General features: G+C 37.2%; 1 protein-coding gene across 3 annotated transcripts in view; it reads right to left on the reverse strand.

The window, feature by feature from the left end:
* Positions 1-20,063, reverse strand: part of plekhg4 (pleckstrin homology domain containing, family G (with RhoGef domain) member 4) — a 67,577-nt gene that overhangs the window by 11,072 nt on the left and 36,442 nt on the right. For all 3 annotated transcript variants that reach the window (XM_051116138.1, XM_051116136.1, XM_051116135.1), the window contains exons 11-13: positions 17,350-17,488; positions 16,455-16,577; positions 15,958-16,149 (exon numbers count right to left, since the gene is read on the reverse strand). In XM_051116138.1, the coding sequence (XP_050972095.1) occupies positions 15,958-16,149; positions 16,455-16,577; positions 17,350-17,488 (454 nt within the window). The remainder of the gene's footprint in view (positions 1-15,957; positions 16,150-16,454; positions 16,578-17,349; positions 17,489-20,063) is intronic.

Here is a 20,063-nt window from a genome sequence, read left to right on the forward strand (position 1 = left end):
AAAGAGGTTGTTGGCTGGGAGCTGGGAGGTCTGGGTAAGAAGGCTTTAACATGCAGCTCAGCAGCAGGAGGGCCTACAGTTTCAACTATGTGTGACAGCACCCTGCCACAAAGACACATGCCAACCGCTTTACTAGCTGTTTTTCCGTTTATGAGAAAACCTGATGGCCCCTTCTCACACTCCAAGATGCTGTTGCATCAACTGGGCGGCACTCTTGTTTTTAGACCTTTTTTCATCAGCATCCTGGTGGGGAGGTTTCTATAGTGAGTGCTCCTGAGGATACGAGTGCTCACCGTGCTGGGAAATTAGTGGTTAAACTTCAGTGGGGATTAAAACAGATCAAACACAACCCCCTTCCACCTCTCTCTCACACACTTCAGCGCTGACTGCAAACACAGGGTTGTATTTAGACATTCCTGAGAAAGGAGCAAAACTCCCCCTCTTCTCTCTTTCAGTGCACACACAAAACCTCCACAATCTACTTTAGCTGCTATGTGACATGGTGACATCACTTAGCTCCCCAAGGCCCTCGGCTCTGTCTCTTTTTCAGGGTAGGGTGACACGGAGGCCACATGCCAGCGTATGGGCCTTTGGCACCCAGATACTAAAGTCTCTCACAAGAGCAGGGGTCAGAGGTCAACTGCCCACAGTAACAATACACACGGCTAAGAACTGACAAAACAGACAGAGGAGAGAGACATATACAAAAAAGACACAAAAAGAGGCAAAAGTGACATAATTGATGAGTGAGAACCAAATGGTGACAATGAATTTTAAGATCCTTGTTAACAAAAATGTTAAGTTGCAAAAATGTGTATATATTTAGCATGTTTTGTTTTTTTTAAAGCAATATTTAGGGTTAAGTACAACTTAAACTCTTTTAAAATGGAAAACCACTTCAAATGGATTATTTTAATGTCAAATATTAAAAGGAACCCTCGGTATTATGACATGTATGGTTTAACATTAATTATGTCACTTACTGAAATATGTAGGAGAAAACTCATAAAAGATTTGTTATTTTGGACTATGGGGGGTGCCATTATGACGTGAAATGGTTGCGCTTGGTGAGCTACTGGTGTTACCCGTTGCTATTTTTACCGCAAACAAAATAAATTACTGATACGTTGACCACAGCTACTGAAAGAATTACAGGTGGCAATGGATGCAAGTGTAGGCTTAAACCAAATGTCATACCATCGATTTTTTCCCCCAAAAGGAGTCTAAACGCCCAGATTTTGTGTGAAATCCTGTTAAGAAACTCCTTCAGTGGCTGCAGCGTCATGACAAGCGTCGACATGTTTACATCCTGTCAGGATGGCATCTAGCATTTCTTGTCTCTGCAGTTTGTAAGCACTTTCAGTAGCTGTGCTCTACTAAAAACCTCAATGGCATCAGTAAATGAAGTGGAGAGAACAAAGACGCTGGTCTTTAGGAACTTTTATTTGTCCACAGGCATTTTCCCATTCTTTGCTCCTCTTCTTATCACTAGGAAAGCAGTGAAGACATACTCTTCGCCTCTTTTGTTGCCCTTCGACTGAAAATTATAACCAAATGCCACACAATGTGGCATTGTAACAGCATTTTATTTTCCGAGTTGTGTTGCGGTAAAAATAGCAACAGTTAGCAACAGTAGCTCACTGAGTGCAGCCATTTCACGTCAATGAAATAATGGCGTCCCCCATAGTCCAAAATATGTATAAAACGATGTTGATTTTTTAAATAACGCTAGTCTTTCATGGCTTTTCTGCTACATATATCAATAAGACATAATTTACATTATATTAAGCCATATAAGTGTTAATGCCCAGGGTTCTTTTTAAAGTAACGAAAGTAGTGTGGAGACTAGTGTGGAGTACTATCCATCGGTTATTGATTGGATGGAGGTAGGTCTGAATGCAACTTGCAGTCAATTGTGCAGGGGGCAGATTTTATGCCAACTAAATGACTGAAGAAGTCCAGCATATTTCACCAGAAGATCTTTCTTTTTTTTTGCGTTGTGGTGTCGAAAGATTAACATGGAAGAGAAGAAACTGTTTTCTTTGCTCACAAAAAATATTCTGGTAGTTTCATAAAAGTAAGGTTCAACCACAGATATCACATGGACTATTTTAACAATGTCCTTACTACCTTTCTGGGCCTTGAACATGGTAGTACTGTTACTGTCTATGCAGGGTCAGAAAGCTCTTGGATTTCATCAAAAATATCTTAATTTGTGTTCTGAAGATGAACGAAGGTCTTACAGGTTTGGAACGACATGAGTGTGAGTAATTAATAACAGAATTTTCATTTCTGGGTGGACTATCCTTTTAATTTCAACTCCCAAAATATGTTACTTTTCCAAACTAAGGTAATGTGTAAATTATTTTTTGTGGAAACTAACAGTGTTACAGAATTCTACATTAACTGTAATATATTGATAACGATTTTCCTTGAATTACAGTCAGTGACTCTAGAAGTCCTGTTAATTCTCCATAACCTCCCTGTTACCTCCTAATGTGTGAAACAGACATGGGAAACATAAACAGATGTAAAGCACTCTGTTCCTGCAGTAAAACAGCACAAACGGTTGACGGTGATAAAGTCCACCACAGGTTCTGCAAAAGACCTGGGGTCAGAGACTCTCTCAAATCTACCTCCCCTGGTGGAAAAAAAAATACCCCCCGCCCTGTGCTGTCCCTTTGGTGAAATAAAGCAGACACTTTGATCTATAGCCCAATATAGTTCCTCACTCTATCTGATGATGCCCGTAATACTGTGGGCAGGGGATGACATCATCGTTTAGTTGGTTAGCATGTGAGGCTCTTTGAAGTGTGAATGGTGTGTGTGTGTGGTGGGGCTCTGATTGGTGAGAGCAGAATTAGTTTGCCTGAGGGAGGCACCTCTAAAGGCCCCACTATTCAACCGTGCACAAAGAGTGAGAGAGAAACACAGAGAAATGGAGAGAGAGTGTTAGATGTGCTAAAACCGCGGTGGGAGTGGGACAGGTCCAGTCTTGGACTGAGCTTTTGTACACTCCCATAAATGAATCTCTTAGCAGTTTAAGTGGGTCAAGAGGAGCGTTTTAAACTTGAAAGAGACCATCTTTTATTATTTCCTCTAAAAGAAAACCACGAAAAGGAGGAAAGGTTTTCATGACATCAGCCAGTCTCTGATCTCAAGTCTGAGCCATGCCAAGAATGTGTTGTTTTTTCCTGAAAGGATAGCGTGTGTCAAAATCTGAGCGGGTATTATGCACACCGGGTTTTTAGGAGGCACAGGCTTAAATTCTTCTGACAGTTATTGCTCTGTAACTCACCAGGCACCAAGCTACTGGCAGGCCGCTTAACCCCGGCATACTGCCCTGTCATTTCATTACGGCTGAAATGATCCACTCTTTCTGAGCGGCTGAAAATAAAGAAGGAATGGTAAAATGAGGGAAAACATAGGAAGAATGGGCTGTGGACCCTCCTGAGCCAAAAAGCAGGATCTGGATGAGTGATTCTGGAAAAAGAGGATGAAAAGAAAGAGAGGGAAACAAATAAAGAGGGAACGCAAAAAAGGTTGATTTGCTATAGGATGCTTAAAAAAGGGAGGAAAGACCACTCTTTAAATAAAGACACCTTGCAGAGTTCAGAAAGACTAAGTGGACCAATTTTCTGAAAAATAAATTCTCAGATTAGCAAAATCTAATATAGCACAAATATTCACAGCCCTCTTCATTGATAAAATAAAAATGGGTCATTTTAATAATTTAACACCTTTTTAAAATTAGATTTAAATGATTTAACAGCAACAATAACTATTACTTTTCTAAATTAATTCTAAAAATTTGCATTTGTCATAATAAATACAAAAAAATATTACCTTCTAGCTCAAGTTATGCACATTTACTGACATATGCTAGCATGTGCCATATGCTATCTGAAAGCTCAATCTAAAGTAATGCAAATAAAAAGAAACGAATAGTAAAGGATGATAAAGAGAGATGGAGAGCACAAGAGAGACAGCACCTGTATGATAACTAGCCCCTTGTGATTTTGACTAATTCAATCTAATTGTGTTTTCAAAGCCAAAGACTGGTGCATTAAATTCACCAACCCTAAAACCCAGTAAAGGTCATTAATCTTAAACCGATCAATTAATGCCTGATGCTGTTGTATGATTGATGAGGAAGCTTCAGTAGTTTTGTGATTCAGTTCGGTTTTGTTCTTTTGTTGTGCGTGGCAGCGGTGACGCATGCAAGTATGCACGCGTCGACTGCGGGGGGAACGTTTCTGTGTTTCCTATAAAGCTTCATGAATGTCAAAGCCAGGGGAATCAGGCTCAAGAAAGAAGAGTTCAGCGATGGCATGCATACACATTCACAGAGGAGGGGACTCGCAGCCCGTGACAGATGCGATTGCGGTCCCCTCTCTCCGGTTTAATATGTAGAGTGTGCTGAAAGACAAACGTGTTGCATATGTAGAACTATGCGAAGCACATACACAGCAGCTGCTCCATTGCAAAAGAGACCATGAAAGACTTTCTGCCCACTAAAGGCCCATCGGAAACACTGGGCCTTTGCGAGAGCTTCATTTCCTACTTCCTTTCTGGTTCGACTCCAATTCAGATGCAGGAGAAAGACTCATAATGATGCTGATTCTGCTAAACTGCTGCATACGCTTTGATACTTCAAAAGGCACGAGACATGTGTCTATACATAACAGATGTGGAACAAATTGTTGCACAGGGTCTGTTTCTCATATGGAAAGGGTTGGCTGGCTTTATTGGGGGTAATGATTGTTTGTAAAGAGGAGCTGAGAGGGCTGTGGGACTTCCGCAGATTTTTTGCCTCGGCCTGGTTGGCAGCATGCTCACGTGAAGACTATAAAGTTGCCATTGTCTGCCCATTAGTTCATTTTTATGAGTCAAACAGGAAATAATTCTGCTTTGCAGGAGAGTGTGTCTAACGTGTGAGACCGATCACAACTGAACAAGAAACTAGTTTCCAAACACTACATACAGAATTTGAATTGATTTGATTGAAAAGTAGACGTGAAGTATAAAGATATACTTAAGTTTACTTAATATATATACTTAGTTGTTCCAATTTAGCAGACTTTAAATATACTAATTTAGTATGCTAAAAGTACAACTGCAAGGTATAAGTCCATAATATGTAAACGTATTTGTAGTATACTTAGCATGAAATAAATGTATTTTAAATACATTTGTGACCCTGGACCACAAAACCAGTCTTAAGTCGCTGGGGTTTATTTGAAGAAATAGCCAAAAATACATTGTATGGGTAAAAATTATTGATTTTTCTTTTATGGCAAAAATCATTAGGAAATTGAGTAAAGGTCATGTTCCATTAAGATATTTAGTAAAATTCCTGCTGTAAATGTATAAAACTTAATTCTTGATTAGTAACATACATTGTTAAGAACATTATTTGAAGAACTTTAAAGGTGATTTTCTCAATATTTTGATTTTTTTGCACCCTCAGATTCCTGATTTTTAAATAGCTGTATCTTGGCCAAATATTGTACTATCCTAACAAACAATACATCAATAAAAAGCTTATTTATTCAACTTTCATATGATGTATAAATCTCAATTTTGAAAAAATGACCCTTACGACTGGTTTTGTGATCCAGGGTCACATTTTAGTATATTTATTTTTCACTAGGGTAGACATTGGTTGGCACTTGTGTGTGTGCACGTATAATGTGTGTGCACAAATCAAAGCAGTGTGTTCTGTTTTGTTCTGTCTGAGTGAGTGTAATTTGATTGAACGGTGCCTAGACGGGGGCTGGGAAACAGCATTCTGCAGAGCAAGCCAATCATGCTGTATTTGAACTATCAAAGTGGCATTAATCAGACCCGATCACAACACTGATCAGACTGAGTGGCTACTTAAACGCCTCGCACACACGTGCAGAGCGCTGGAAAAAGCTTATTAGGCCACGCAAACACTCACATCCCCTAAGGGAATACACATTAGCCAACCCAAAGAAGAAAAATGACAATCAAGGCTGACCGAAAATATAAATTAGGACCAAAGCGGTTAGCTGGCTCTGTTTATATTTTCACTAAAATCCAAAAGGGAATCCTTGCCTAAAATACCTAAACCGATGGCAAAACCTAGTGTTCCCAGAATTCAAAATCTAGAATTCTTACTTGTTTTGGATGCACTTACCCATTAAAAATAATACACAAATTTATAACAAAAAAAAGTTTCATTACTAACATTTTATGAAATTGTCTATTTTGTGACCAAGAAGTAAAAACATCAGCTCTCAGCTCTTTAAAGTGCTTTGTACATCCAGCACATGCTATCCAGGTGGCTAATGAGTGCAAGGTGCAAACTCACCAGAGATTAGTCAACATGTCATTAACAAGCTGCGAACAGAAAACTGACAGCCCTTTTACTTTGCGCCCCTTCCTCCTCTTATTCTTTGCAGAACTCTATGAGGGCCACATGGGAGGTCAACCATCATACACATTTGTTTATCATCTTTCCTTTCTTGTCAGTGTACGGGTATGGAGGTCAGTGTTTTGTATCCACAGGTGCTAACCCCAGGTTCTGCCACAACAGAGGGAGACACTGGAACTGAGAGACAGTCAGACCACCACAAAAGACAGACACACCTAATTAATAGTGCATGGGCCTGCTTTGTCCCTTAGAGTGCCGTCTCCTGTTGTCCGTTGGGGGTTTGGGGGGCAATGAGGTGTAGAGAGGGGTCTAGTGTTTTTGGGGGGAACTGTCCAGAAATGGCGGTCTACATGGGGGGCACATGCCTCAGGCCCAGTCAAGCAGCATGAAGAGAAAGCACATCCATTAGTCTATAAATGTTAGTGAAGAAATGGATGATGAGGAGAAAAGAAACAAGGAGAGGCTCTTCAGTAAGTAGGGTCATAAATGCACACACACGCTCAGTGGGACCGGCATATGCTAGAGGTGACTGGATAATGAGTTTTCCATTCAGGGGTCCGACTATGTCAAAGCAGTCACCTGCATTCTCTTAACCAATTAAACAGGGATCAGTCTGAATCCCTGTTTTGTGCTTTACTGACTTCCTCACTCCCAAAAGAAGTCTAAAATCAACTCTTTCTCTGAAGAGTCTCAAACAGAAGCATCTGTTTATGTGTCTACATCTGTGTTTAACTACAGTGCAGATCTCTCACAATAGTTGCTGGTGTTTTTAAATGAGAAGAGACACAAATGTCAGTTAATTAATGGCAAAAAGCATCTATTTTGTACTTTTCATGTTTTTGCACTAAAAAGTTAGTCCACAAGGTGGCAACAATGACCTTGCTCATTGTTTAAATTAATAGTTTACCCAAAAATTTAAAAATTCTGTCATTAATTACTCACCCTCATGTCGTTTAAAACTCGTTAGACCTTTGTTCATCTTTGGAACACAAATTAAGACATTTTTAATGAAATCCGAGAGCTTTCTGACCCTACATAGACAGCAACACAACTGACACGTTCAAGGCCCAGAACAGTACCAAAAACATTGTCAAAACGGTCCATGTGACATCAGTGGTTCAACCGTAATTTTATGAAGCTACGAGAATACTAAAATAACGACTTTATACAACAATTCTTCTCCCCTGAGTTAACGTCTACCGCCATTATCAAGAGTACCACGACGCACATCAACAAGAATGGTTGAATAAAGTCGTTATTTTTGTTTGTTTGCTTTTTTGTGCACAAAAAGTATTCTCACAGCTTTGTAAAATTACGATGTAACCTCTGATGTCACATGGTTATTTTGTCCATGTTCTTGCTACTTCTCTGGGCCTTGAACATAGTAGGACTGAAGGTCAGAAACCTCTAGGATTTCATCAAAAATATCTTAAATTGTGTTCTGAAGATGAACGAAGGTCTTACGGGTTTGGAACAACATGAGGGTAAGTAATTAATGGCAGATTTTGGGGTGAACTATCACTTTAACAGCTGAAAAATAAACAGATGAGAACAAACAACAGCAGCAACAAACTACTCAAGTCGACAACAACAATAAATCGGTGTTGAGAAGTGCTTGTGTGAAGGAGTTAAGAGACATTTTTTTCAACTATAAATTCTAGAGAGAAATAGTACAGATACTGTGTCAATTGCTTTTGTTCATGCACACTACTTTGAAAAGTGTATACGTTAATAAGCTATGCGCTTGACTCTAAGCACGCTAAGGCTGATGATACACAGGGCAACTTTCTGATCAGTTTTGCTGGTCAACTTTTTTTGAGCATTGCTGCTTGGGCACTTTCTCATTGAGGATGGGTAACAAATTTCATTTACATCCAACGTGGATCACCTGGATGCCCAATGACGTCAGCATTGCCCAAAGTTGTCTGGCAACATTGCTCAATAAGTTGCACCATGTATCATCAGCATAAGTGTTCTGTCTTAAGTGGTAAGCTATTATACTACTAAACAGTCAAAAGAATCAACTAAATATCCACCAGAACTTTTAAAATCTATTTAAAAACAGAATGCACAGCTAATTTGAATGGGTGTCAATAGAGAAAGTTGTTTGTAAACCAGATGATGTAGTTACAACTTCTACCAGCAGCTGACCCCTGATCTCTTTGGTCAGTATCATTCAGTACTCTGCATTTGACAGAATAATAACAGTATTCTTCAAACACTATGTATATCACTGTTTCATTTACTGAAACATTTACTCAGTGATAACTGAGGGTTAACGCTGAGAGGCAAACCCTAACCAAAGCTCTTACTGTCACACAGAGAAACTGTTTGGTCAGGACAAAAATACATTAATGAAAGCTTTGGAAACTAAAAGCAATTACATAATTATTTCCAGAAAAACACCCTCATGATAGGCTACTCCTATAGCTTCCCAGTGAGGTGTAGCACCTTTGTCTTATTACAGTGTGTGTACAGGTATGAATAGGGCTCCATTTCTACAGACACATTCATTTAGACACTAAAGATGATGTTAACTAAATAACATGAAAGACAGTTACACACATAATTTGCTGAAAGATTGAAATGCACCATGGGTGACAGGAAATGTACACTACCATGCTAATATGCTGAATATATATATTTTTTTAAAAGAACCGCATTGTAGATTATCACTGCATCACTGCATTTGAACAAATGCATTGGAAAGTCGTACTTCCCGTGTAGTCTTCAAGGAATCAACAGTGATATATCACTTCCAAAGTATCACATCACACTACAGGATGCTTCATAATGCAAACAGTCCAACACACGCAACAGTAGAAATGTCCTGTGGGCTGGAAAGTGAGTAAAGACACACTGATGTCACGATCACACAAGTCACCTAAGATGATCTGAGTGACAAAATATATTAGGTCTGTGTGCAGATCATCCCTCTTCGAAACATGCTCCAGGGGCAAAGCTGTTGTAAAGTAATCCACTTCCATAATGATCTGACTAACAAGGTGTGGAGTTACACTGAGATAATGGATGGCATAAACCCCCCGATGTGGCCATTTGCCCAGGGCACCAAACTCCAATCTAAGCTGTGTGAGAAATGTTGGTCAATACCACATGCAGAGAGGAAACTCTATTAAAAACACTGCAGTTCACACACTTACAGCCTGAGCTCCCCTCACATACACACTTCACCAGTGCATGAATGAACAGGGGATTGAAAAGAGCCAGAAAGTAGGTGGAGATTGAGTGAAGAGTAAGAAACTCTCCATGGACACCAGAAGAGCTTCATTCAAAAGTGTTTTAAGTTGGCCCTTCAATTATAAAAGCCTCTCATTGAGAAAGAACATCTGTTACAGTAAAAACATAAGCCTTGACAAGCCTTCAAAGATTAAAAAACAAAACAAACTTCCTGTGCATCATTAAAAGTACCACATATCAGTCAGACGATCTTGTTATAATCAGTATAATGCTACTCTAAACTCCTACCTCTCCATGGCTATATCCGTTTTCCTGCTCGGCTAAGACGCTGGTGGTCCCATGACCGGAGCACGGAGCGGCGGCGGTCATCCTTTTTCTCTCTCTCTCTCTCTCAAAATGACAAAGTAACTGAGAGAGAGAGCCAGTGGCGCCCACTCCCCTCCTCTCCCCACCTCCCTGCTATTCACAGGCAAATGCAAGTCTAAATACCAGATGGGTCTGCCCCAGCAACTTCACTAGAGGAGGCGGAGGGGGTAGAGGGCAGAGAGGGAAGGGGGGGATGGGACAGGAGGGTGTCTGTCAACAACACTACAAAGCCCCTCACCAGAAAGGGCAAAGGAAAGACGGCAGAGCGATGGCTGAAACTTGGCACGCTGTTGCTAACGGGACCTTGTGAATGGAGTGAAAAAATCCAGAGCGGTGATGGGAAGGGTGAAATGAGGCCCAGTAGATGATTCATAAACACACAGATACACACACACCAATGAAGTGACTGGTATAATTATGTGAGGTGCAGCAAGGTTGTGTTTTTACTAGTTCTTTATGTAACACCTGTATGGTTGAACAAGCTGTAAGCTTGACTAAATTCATTTAGAGATGGATTAGAGGAAAACAGCAGCAGAAGGCGTGTGGGGAAAGGCTTCATTCCTTGGAGACATGGGAGTATCAATAACCTGATCAATACTCAACCGCTCACAGTATGTTGCACACATACACACACATTATTCTTATACAACAACTGCTGCATGAGTCACTGCTGGATTTGATCCAATGACAAATTACTCTATTTTTGAATAAAATATATTTCTTTCATGTGCAAAAAATAAATAAATAAATAAAACAAGAAACATTTTGTGTGAAGAAAATTAATCCTATTTTGTAGACACTGTAATGTGAAATAGTAATGCATGTATACTTCATATTAGTACTTATAGAAATAGCTTTATCTGAATACAATTAGAAAGTATTTTCTGTAATACACTAAAAATATTAATGATCTATTACATTAATGAGAATCAACGTGGTTTTCAGAGTTGTATTAAAATTATTTTTGCTATATATATATATATATATAATCAATTTAAAAAAATAAATAATAAAAAAATAAAACAGATGCATTAAAAATTGGAGGGGAAAATGACTTAACTGTCATGAAATAAGACCACAAATAAAATATCTTAAAGTAGACATTTCTTTATGCCAAAAAATAAATAATAATATAAATGAATGAATAAATTAAACATGTAATTAATTAATTTGTGTATGTGTACACCCAAAACTTTTAACAGTAGTGTATATATTTTTTTATAATTAATTTTTTATAGATAACTCATTTTCATCAATCATGTTTTTTATTGTGTTATGTTTTTATTGTGTTGTAATGTGCAAGTTAGCTGTATTTTTTTGTTTGTTTGTTATTATTATTACTGTTTTTTTCCCCTGTATTTATGATCAAATACATGAAGCCTTGGAAAGCATAGGCAACATCTTTTGGAAAAATTTAAAAATCATATGCACCCCAAAACTTTTTAAAAATAGTGTATATATATATATATTTTTTATTTATAAATAAAAATATAATTTAATTATATATATATATATATATATATATATGAAGAGTTTGCAATTTGCAAAAACAGGTAACTCAGTTTTTATACATTTTTATAAATGATGTTTTTTATTATGTTTTATTATGTTTTTATTGTGTTTTATTGTGTAAGTTAGCTGTATTTTTCAAGTTATTATTATTTAATCAAAACAACCCAACTACAGTTTGATATTACTTGGAATGCAGAATACATTTTTTTTATTTGAATTCTTTTCTTTTGATTTCGGGGTAAAATGTGATTTATACATGTCTTTGTGAGTTTCACCCATTTACATTCACTGTGAGAGGGCATAAATATGCTCATCCTCTCTGAGCAGAAGCCTGTAGTGCGTTAATTCAGTTGTACTGTTGTATTATCATTATAATGACAACATGTAGGTGCCATTTCCTTTGACTTGCAATGTCTGACTGTATGTGCTTAGGCTTAAAACTATGTATTACAAAAGAGGAAATGAGTTTATTAGTAACATTATAGAGATGAGTGACACCCTGCATTTTTAAACACTAATATGTTTGAATGAATTTAAAATATAACGCAAGAGGCAACTGAAAATAGAATCTTCTCAGACAATAGTCCCACACTGGCTTACAAAGATGAGCATTACAGTCAATACAGTCAGTTTGCCCTTATCCTTCCATCAGACATCATCTCTGTGATTCTTCACTCGCTGCCCTCATACACACACACAGACCATCTGGAGTAGAAAGGACTGGGTCTCACACACTGGGCTCTACTGTCTGCTGTGCCTCAGGCTGTATCACTGGCCTGATGCTCACAGCTTCGCTGTCACTTTCTGCACTGCTGGCTGCTGTGATTGCCTGCAGGGCTCTGATCCAGACAATAGATTGTCAATATTATGTTTGTCACCCAATGTGTGTCAGTAAGCTCATAAAGTGCCCAGTAAGGTCAGAGTAAATTCATTCATTTAAAAAACACTCACTGACTTACTTCAGATGTTTATTTTGAAGTGAAACCTTTTAGGTCACACAAAAGTGAAATGTCTTTCAATTCTACAGGATTGCTTTGTTTTGTTTTGTTTTTGAACTCACACACAAAACACTTCTAGCTCATTTAGAAAAAAATCATACATTTCTAGCTTGGGACCAGTTTTTTATTTTTATTTTTATCATTTTTAAAGAAATAAGTACTTTTGCTCAACAAGGATGAATTAAATTGATCAAAAGTCAAGAGTAAAAGACATCTCTAGTTGATTTAGAAAAAAATATATATACATTACCAGTTTGGGGCCATTTTTAATTTTTACCATTTTTAAAGAAATAAGTACTTTTGCTCAACAAGGATGAATTAAATTGATTAAAAGTCAAGAGTAAAAGACATCTCTAGTTGATTTAGAAAAAAAAAAAAATCATACATTACCAGTTTGGGGCCATTTTTAATTTTTATAATTTTTAAAGAAATAAGCACTTTTGCACAGCAAGGATGTATTAAATTGATCAAAAGCGAAAGTAAAGACACTTCTAGCTGATTTAGAAAAATCATACATTACCAGTTTGGGGCCAGTTTTTATTATTATTATTATTGCTTTTAGAGAAATAAGTAGTTTTGCTCAGCAAGAATTAAATTGATCAAAAGTGAAATTAAAGACATCTTACGAAGGATTAAAATTTAATTCGAACTTTCTGTTAACCAAAGAATCATGAAAAATATACAATGTTTCTAAAAAAAATTAAGAAGCAACATTAATAATAATAATAATAATAATAATAATAATAATAAAACATTAAATTACACCAAAAACTAGTAATGCTGCTGGAAATTCAGCTCTGTCATCACAGGAATAAAATACACTTTAAAATATATTAAAATAGAAAATAGTTATTTTAGAAATATAAAAATATTTCACAATATTACTTTTTTTTTTATAATCAAATAACTGAACCCTTGGCGAGCATAAGATACTCCTTTCAGAAACATTTAAAAATGGTACTGACCCCAAACTTTTAAACAGTACTGTTATATTTTAGAACAAAACTAGATTTCTAGATCTGTTATATTCTAGAAACTAGATAGATTCTATTTACTACAGAAAAATTTTACATTTGCTACAGATATTTTGGCAACTTTTGAGATTTGGTAAATTTCCATGACGTTTCCATGAATGAAAAAAATCACAATTTTAAAGTTCTGTGTTTTTTCAGGTCTTCTGTGACCACAGAAACCTTATTCATTCATGTTGTCGTGTTATATGAATAGAGTCTCATGTCCTGTGGTTTGGCTGAGCCTCAGCTGTCATAGCATAACCATTGTGTTTGATGACCACAATCCACACTGGTCGGCTCATCAGCCGTGTTCGGATCGGTTGCTAGGCAACACACTCAAACAGTCAGTTTCTAAATCTGGGATGAGCCAGTCTGTCATCGAAGACAAATCAAGTCCAGCATGTGGTCACTCACAACTTACAGAAAAACATAACAGAGACTCTGCACTGTCAATGATCTCTCACACACACACATATACATTCATATGCATATAATGGCTAATACACATCTGTATACTGTTATACAATGAATACACAACCACCAGTGTTATTCAGTTCATGAGTCTAATCAAAACCATGTAATTACATGCACAGGAATGGGTGTGAACGTACAGGTGGCATGAGTAAGCATTCATGTAAGCCAGTCGGATGACGCCAGTGCGTTCCAAAAGTGTCATGGCGCATCTTAACACAGCGAAACAAAGACTCAAAGGATAAATGTGTAAATGTGATCCGTCGGAGACTGACGGTTATATGTAAACTAAGCCAGCTTTTGATTTATACACAATCAAAAGCCTTTATTAATACACAACTACACTGACAACTTTTGTCAATATGCCAACAGACGGCAGGACAGGACTTGGATGAGGTCGCCATGCCAACAGGGCAAGAGGTCTGTGTATGGATGATCTGATGAGTCAGGAAAGAGCACTATGATTATGCTAATGACAATATCTGATAGCGGTCAGCCAACAAGACCATCTGTCCCTGCAGGGGCTCAGGGGGAAACACTGAAGACAGACTAAAGCGTTCAACACTCGCCCAGTGTCACCGCAAAGGAAAAACACAATGGTCTGATCGCAGAGACAATTGTGCATGTGTGTTTGTGCGTGTGTGAATGTGTTTGTTTGCCTGACATCACTGCCAGTCAGGGATTTCCGTAATAGCTGGTGCTTTAGAAACACTGTATTCTTTTCAAAGAAACTTGAGTTCGATGAAAAAAAACACATAAAAGTCTTCCATTGACACTAAAATTTTGATATCAAATTATCTGTTAATTCTAAAGGTTTTATTATTGTTTGAGAAACTGGAAAAATGAGAAAGGTAGGACAGGCTTTCATTTTTTAAAAGTTCCTTTGACTATAAGACTATATTATCTCTTCTGATTATAAGAAGAAAACATGTTGTTTTAACATCCATCTGATGTCATTTAAACACTAGAAGACAAATAGTGTTCAATTAGACAAGATTTCAAAACTTGGGGGTCATGACCCCCACCAGGGGTCGCCAGAGCTACTTAGGGGGTCGCCGAGCCTACCTGATTATAGCGAAACTACATTTAGACTTAACTAGATTTTGAAACTAAATGAAATTAACTGAAACCTCAATCATTTTTTGGAAAAAAAGAATGCGTTCTGTAAGAACAACCTATGACGTGACTTATGATATAAAAAAAAAAACGACATTACAGCTGACAGAACAATTCAGCGAAAGATAACAGAAGTGCAAAACTTTAAGTGAAATAATAAACTATATCTGGCCAAATAAACATTCATCGAAGAATGGAAAACAGCTAATGCACAACTAATCTAAACTGACTAAACTGTACTGGTTAGACATAAGATAGGTTAGAATAACCACAATTTTAATAATTTAAGTATTAAGTAAAAATTCTCAGCAATGTTCACACCTTATAGTTAGAAAGCAGTACTGGTACACCGAGTAATCTCCAATTATCCACCAAACCAATAATTGAATCTAGTAAAGTCTCAAACAATCGAGTACATGTAATTAAAGGGATAGGTCACCCAATAATAAAATTTTTTGTCATTATTTCCTCATGTCATGTCATAATTGTATGACTTACTTTCTACCGTAAAACACAACAGAAGATCTTTCAAAACTTAAATGGGGTCCTTTTACTGTATGAAGGAAAAACAAATACATCTTCCTTTGAGTTCCACAAATAAAAGACAATCCTACAGGTTTGGAACAACAAGGGGGTGAGTAAATGATGACAGAATTTTCATATTTAAGTAATCTATTCTCCAAATCGAGAAAAAACTTCTCACAACTTTGCTGTATTACCCAAAGAATACAGCTACATGGTGTCCAAGTTCATTACTAGAAGCACAACAAATAATATGATGTAAAAAAAAAAAAATAATAATAATTTTAAGATGTAAAGCCTAAACAGCCAGAGAACAGCAGAGGAGTTCAAATTATATAATGAGCAACCACTGACCACTCACCTTGTCAAAGAACTCGTAGAGTCGAACAGTCTTGTCAATTTTATCCTTGGTTTCCTCCACTCGCTGGGAAAAATCATGTAGATGCACCCAGAATGAGCGTACTTTCACCTCGTACACCTGGAGCTCAGCAGAAGAGACGTCTTCCCACTTCTCTAAGCGTTTGAGCAGAGCTTCACCGCTCTTACAGTGCTCCTGAACACACACACACCCAGAATTACACAGTGTACTGGTATGAAAACAGAGGGTGCGACTGAGGTGACTACATTTAAACAGTTACAAATGCTCTTCAGGCTCGTGTTGACATAATAAAGCAAATGTTTGACACCTGCTGTAAAATATTACCGTTCAGCTCAAATAAAAACATCATAAGGCTTCTGCTAAGAAAACACAAGGGCTATGCCAAAAATAAAAAAATAAAATAAAATAAAAAGCATGCAGATGCTGTGGCAAGGGGTGAAAAGGGCTGTGTAAAACAAGTTTAATAAGAGTTGACATACATATGCAGCTGTGTAAAACTCTCTGAAGACAGTCTGTTTATGATGTAACTGCTCCAAGGAATCTTCCAGCTCACTCAGTGTCTGCAGACGAGACTCGCCCACTTCTTCTATCCACTGACTCACCTAAAAGACAGCATATACATACAAACTGTTATTCCTGCGACAGTCCAGCTTTACTCTTTTAGTTCCGCCTAGAAGGACACTTATTTATGCACTTCGTTCTCTGCGGTAGTATAGACTTTGGCAGTAGACTGAAACATAAGCACACAAACACACCAATCACGTGTCCGTCATCTGATACAGATGCTATGGTGCTAGATTACACTTTCTCATAATGTGTATGAATGTGTGTGTGCTTGACTAATATGTTTCAGCAGCTTCCACTATATCCATGCCAACAGGATTTTTTCCCCTCTTTCTGCCTGCTGGGCACAATCATCCATTAAAACAATCAGAGGAATAAATCACCAGGTCAGTGTGTAGCTTAGTAAGGCCGTTTGTGAGTTAGTGTGCTTGTGTGCAGCACATCAGTACAGTAGTCACTATGTTTATAAAGTAAATTCACAAGAAAAACACTGCTAAGAATAATCCTTGAAGACATAAACTGCCCAAATGGAGTTCAAAAGTGTGAGACTACCCATGCAAATACTTCATTTTTGGATTTTCTTTCTAATAAGAAATGCATTTGCTTAAGAAATTTGTTATTATCCAAATAATCAAGAATGTACAATCGTCTCAGAATTGAATTTTAACCTCGTAGAACTCTTAGTCTTTATAAATCCACATTGAAACGGTGGATTTTTATAATAAAGTATGACAATTAAATCAAAAGTCTCAGACACAGCTGTTATTTTCATACAGTTCATAACAGCAAGTGCAAAACTTTAGTCCTTACCTCTCTGAATCCCTCCTCCAGAGTCTTAAACTCCATTATGAATTCCAGTTCCTGTGTGCATTTGTTGGACAGCATCACCAGTCTGTGAACCAACTCGTCCACTTGGTTATACAGAAGGCCCGCATTCTCGATGGAATCTCTAAAACACACCAACAGGATTTCTTTAGCATATTAAATTTAGTCTACATATTGTCTTGAGTTTGGTTCTAATCCCTGAGAGAAACTGCAAGCATCTGAGCTTGGAGAAAACACTGACTGCAGGACTCACATCTCATTGGCTGAAACACTCTTGTAGAACTCTCATCTCATTGGCTAAGACAGCCTTACAGAATGTACTGATTGGACAGGGATGGAATTGATTTTAGAGATGGAATGCAATTAGATGTGCAAGTTGGTTTTACAGAATGGTCAGTATGGAGCAGAGCTGGAGCCTCTGTGTGTGTGTTGTATGAGAAAAGAAAAAGACTGTAAAAGAGAGAAACTGTGGGAGAAGTCATTGAATGTTTACTGTGATAAGTGTACAAATAGTGTGTGAGGAATTGTGTGTTTCTTTAAATGCACAATTGTGAAGAAATATGAGTAAAGATGCATTTTTGTGTATTTGTGTGTATTGCCAGCGCTGTGATACACACTGACAATCCACACTGTTGCACAGCAGCAGAGGTTGATGTCTACTGTATGACTTCATCACTGCTGTAGTTCACCAACACAATACTGTATTGTGCTCAAGTCAAACATTTATTCAACATTTCCCCTCAACGAAATGCCAGCTAACTCAGTCAAAGACTGATCCACTCTCTGATCCAAACATAACACCAATGTCAATATTACAATACAGAAATATTTTAGAAGAGTGCCACATTCTCATTTTGACTGCCAAAACACTAATTCAAGCAGTAAGACTTAGTAATGCAGACAGACATGTGGCACATGCATAACAACACAGCCATACTGAACTGTGCCCCCTGCTGTTAGATACACATACATGCATATTCACATTTTAAAATATAGTTATTTCCACTGTGTTTTGCTTGTTTGGAGGCTGACAGCCCTAGTTCCTATTTCATTTCAGCGTGTGGAAAAGAGCTGCAACATAGTTCCACAGAAGAACAAAAGTAACATAATTTCGGAAAAGACATGAGGGTGAGTAAATGATATTTGAATTTAAATTTGGGGTGAACTTTAGGGAAAACAATCTGAGTATTACACACAATGAGAGGCAAATCAGTGACCACAGAATCAGTCCAAAACCCACCAATTATTCACAGCATACACCCAGAGCAAACACAGGTTATCACAGCATGCAGGAGATATCAAAGACATTCCAGCAGGACAACGACAAAAGAGTGAGAGAGAGAGAGAGAGATAAGAGTCTAAGGATATATGTATGAAAAATCAGAAGCCCTCATTATCAGCTCAATGAAGCATTCATAGCACTGTTGATTAACTGTGTTTGATAGAGACAAAATAAATAAACACATTTGTGATTAAATGTGTTTCTATATATTAGCATATACAGCAGATATCTGCAGTCTCTATTTTACAAACTATTTAATTAAATTAAACATGATAATATACTACAAATAATTAGAAATAACAGTCAACATTAAGCACTACATAAAAATGATATAATGCTTATTGCCAATTATTACTGTTATTAAATTAAATGTTATAGTTTCTAATCATCATTTTCTTCACTTTTTTAGGGATTAAATGATTAGTTCTTTCCTGAAATAAAATTTACTGATAATTTACTCACCCCCATGTCATCTAAGATGTATTTCTTTCCTCAGTTGAAAAGAAATTAAGGTTTTTGAGGAAAACATTATAGGATTTTTCTCCATATAGTGGACTTCAATGGTGGCCAACAGGTTGAAGATCCAAATTACAGTTTCAATGGGGCTTCAAAGGGCTCTACGTGATCCCAGCCGAGGAATAAGCAGTGCTGGAGAAAGTTACTTTTAAAAGTAATGCATTACAATACTGCGTAACTCCCTAAAATAGTAACTAAGTTACTTTTTATGGAAAATAAGGTGTTGCATTACTTTTGCTTCCTTTTTAAATTACTTTTTAAATCTGGGCAGGGCTTGCTTTTTTTTACATTTAAAAAGTTCTATTTTTGGCAAATGTAAAATCCCTTTCACACCAAAAGCCTCAGGCTGAACGGAGAAGCAATTTTTTTTAATTCTGAAGTGAACTAATCCTTTAATGGTGACAATTATTTTGCTCATTATTCTTATTACTATTAGTATATATAATGCTGTTTGACAAAGACTATAGACAAGAGAAAAAAGAAGGATAAACAAGATGAAATTTCCTATTTATGTTTATTTGAAACAAAAATCTGCAGATTGTAGGACCACCAGTGAGTAACAACAATCATTCTAGTAGGTTAAAAAAGGAAGGGGTCATAGTTCACCTATAGGATCCAAAGAAAGTGTTAAAAAGACAAAGTCTAGACTGAAAGGGATTATGTGTGAGGGAAGAAGTCAGTATCATGAACGGAAAAAGGCAGAAAAAAGGGTCGGATTTGTTCACTATTGTCAAGCACTTTAGACTCAGTCACACCTGTGAGATTGAGCTCTTTGTGTGTCTGTCATCATTCAGGTGATGCATTTGTGTGTGAGCGGCTCAGACAGCTAAGGTTTCATTTTGGCATTTGTTAGCCATCAACTGAGCATCCTGAAGTACATGCGCAGCCTTTAAACTATAAT

Source organism: Labeo rohita, chromosome 7 (genome assembly GCF_022985175.1).
Source record: "Labeo rohita strain BAU-BD-2019 chromosome 7, IGBB_LRoh.1.0, whole genome shotgun sequence".
In the NCBI taxonomy this organism is placed as follows: Eukaryota; Metazoa; Chordata; class Actinopteri; order Cypriniformes; family Cyprinidae; genus Labeo; species Labeo rohita.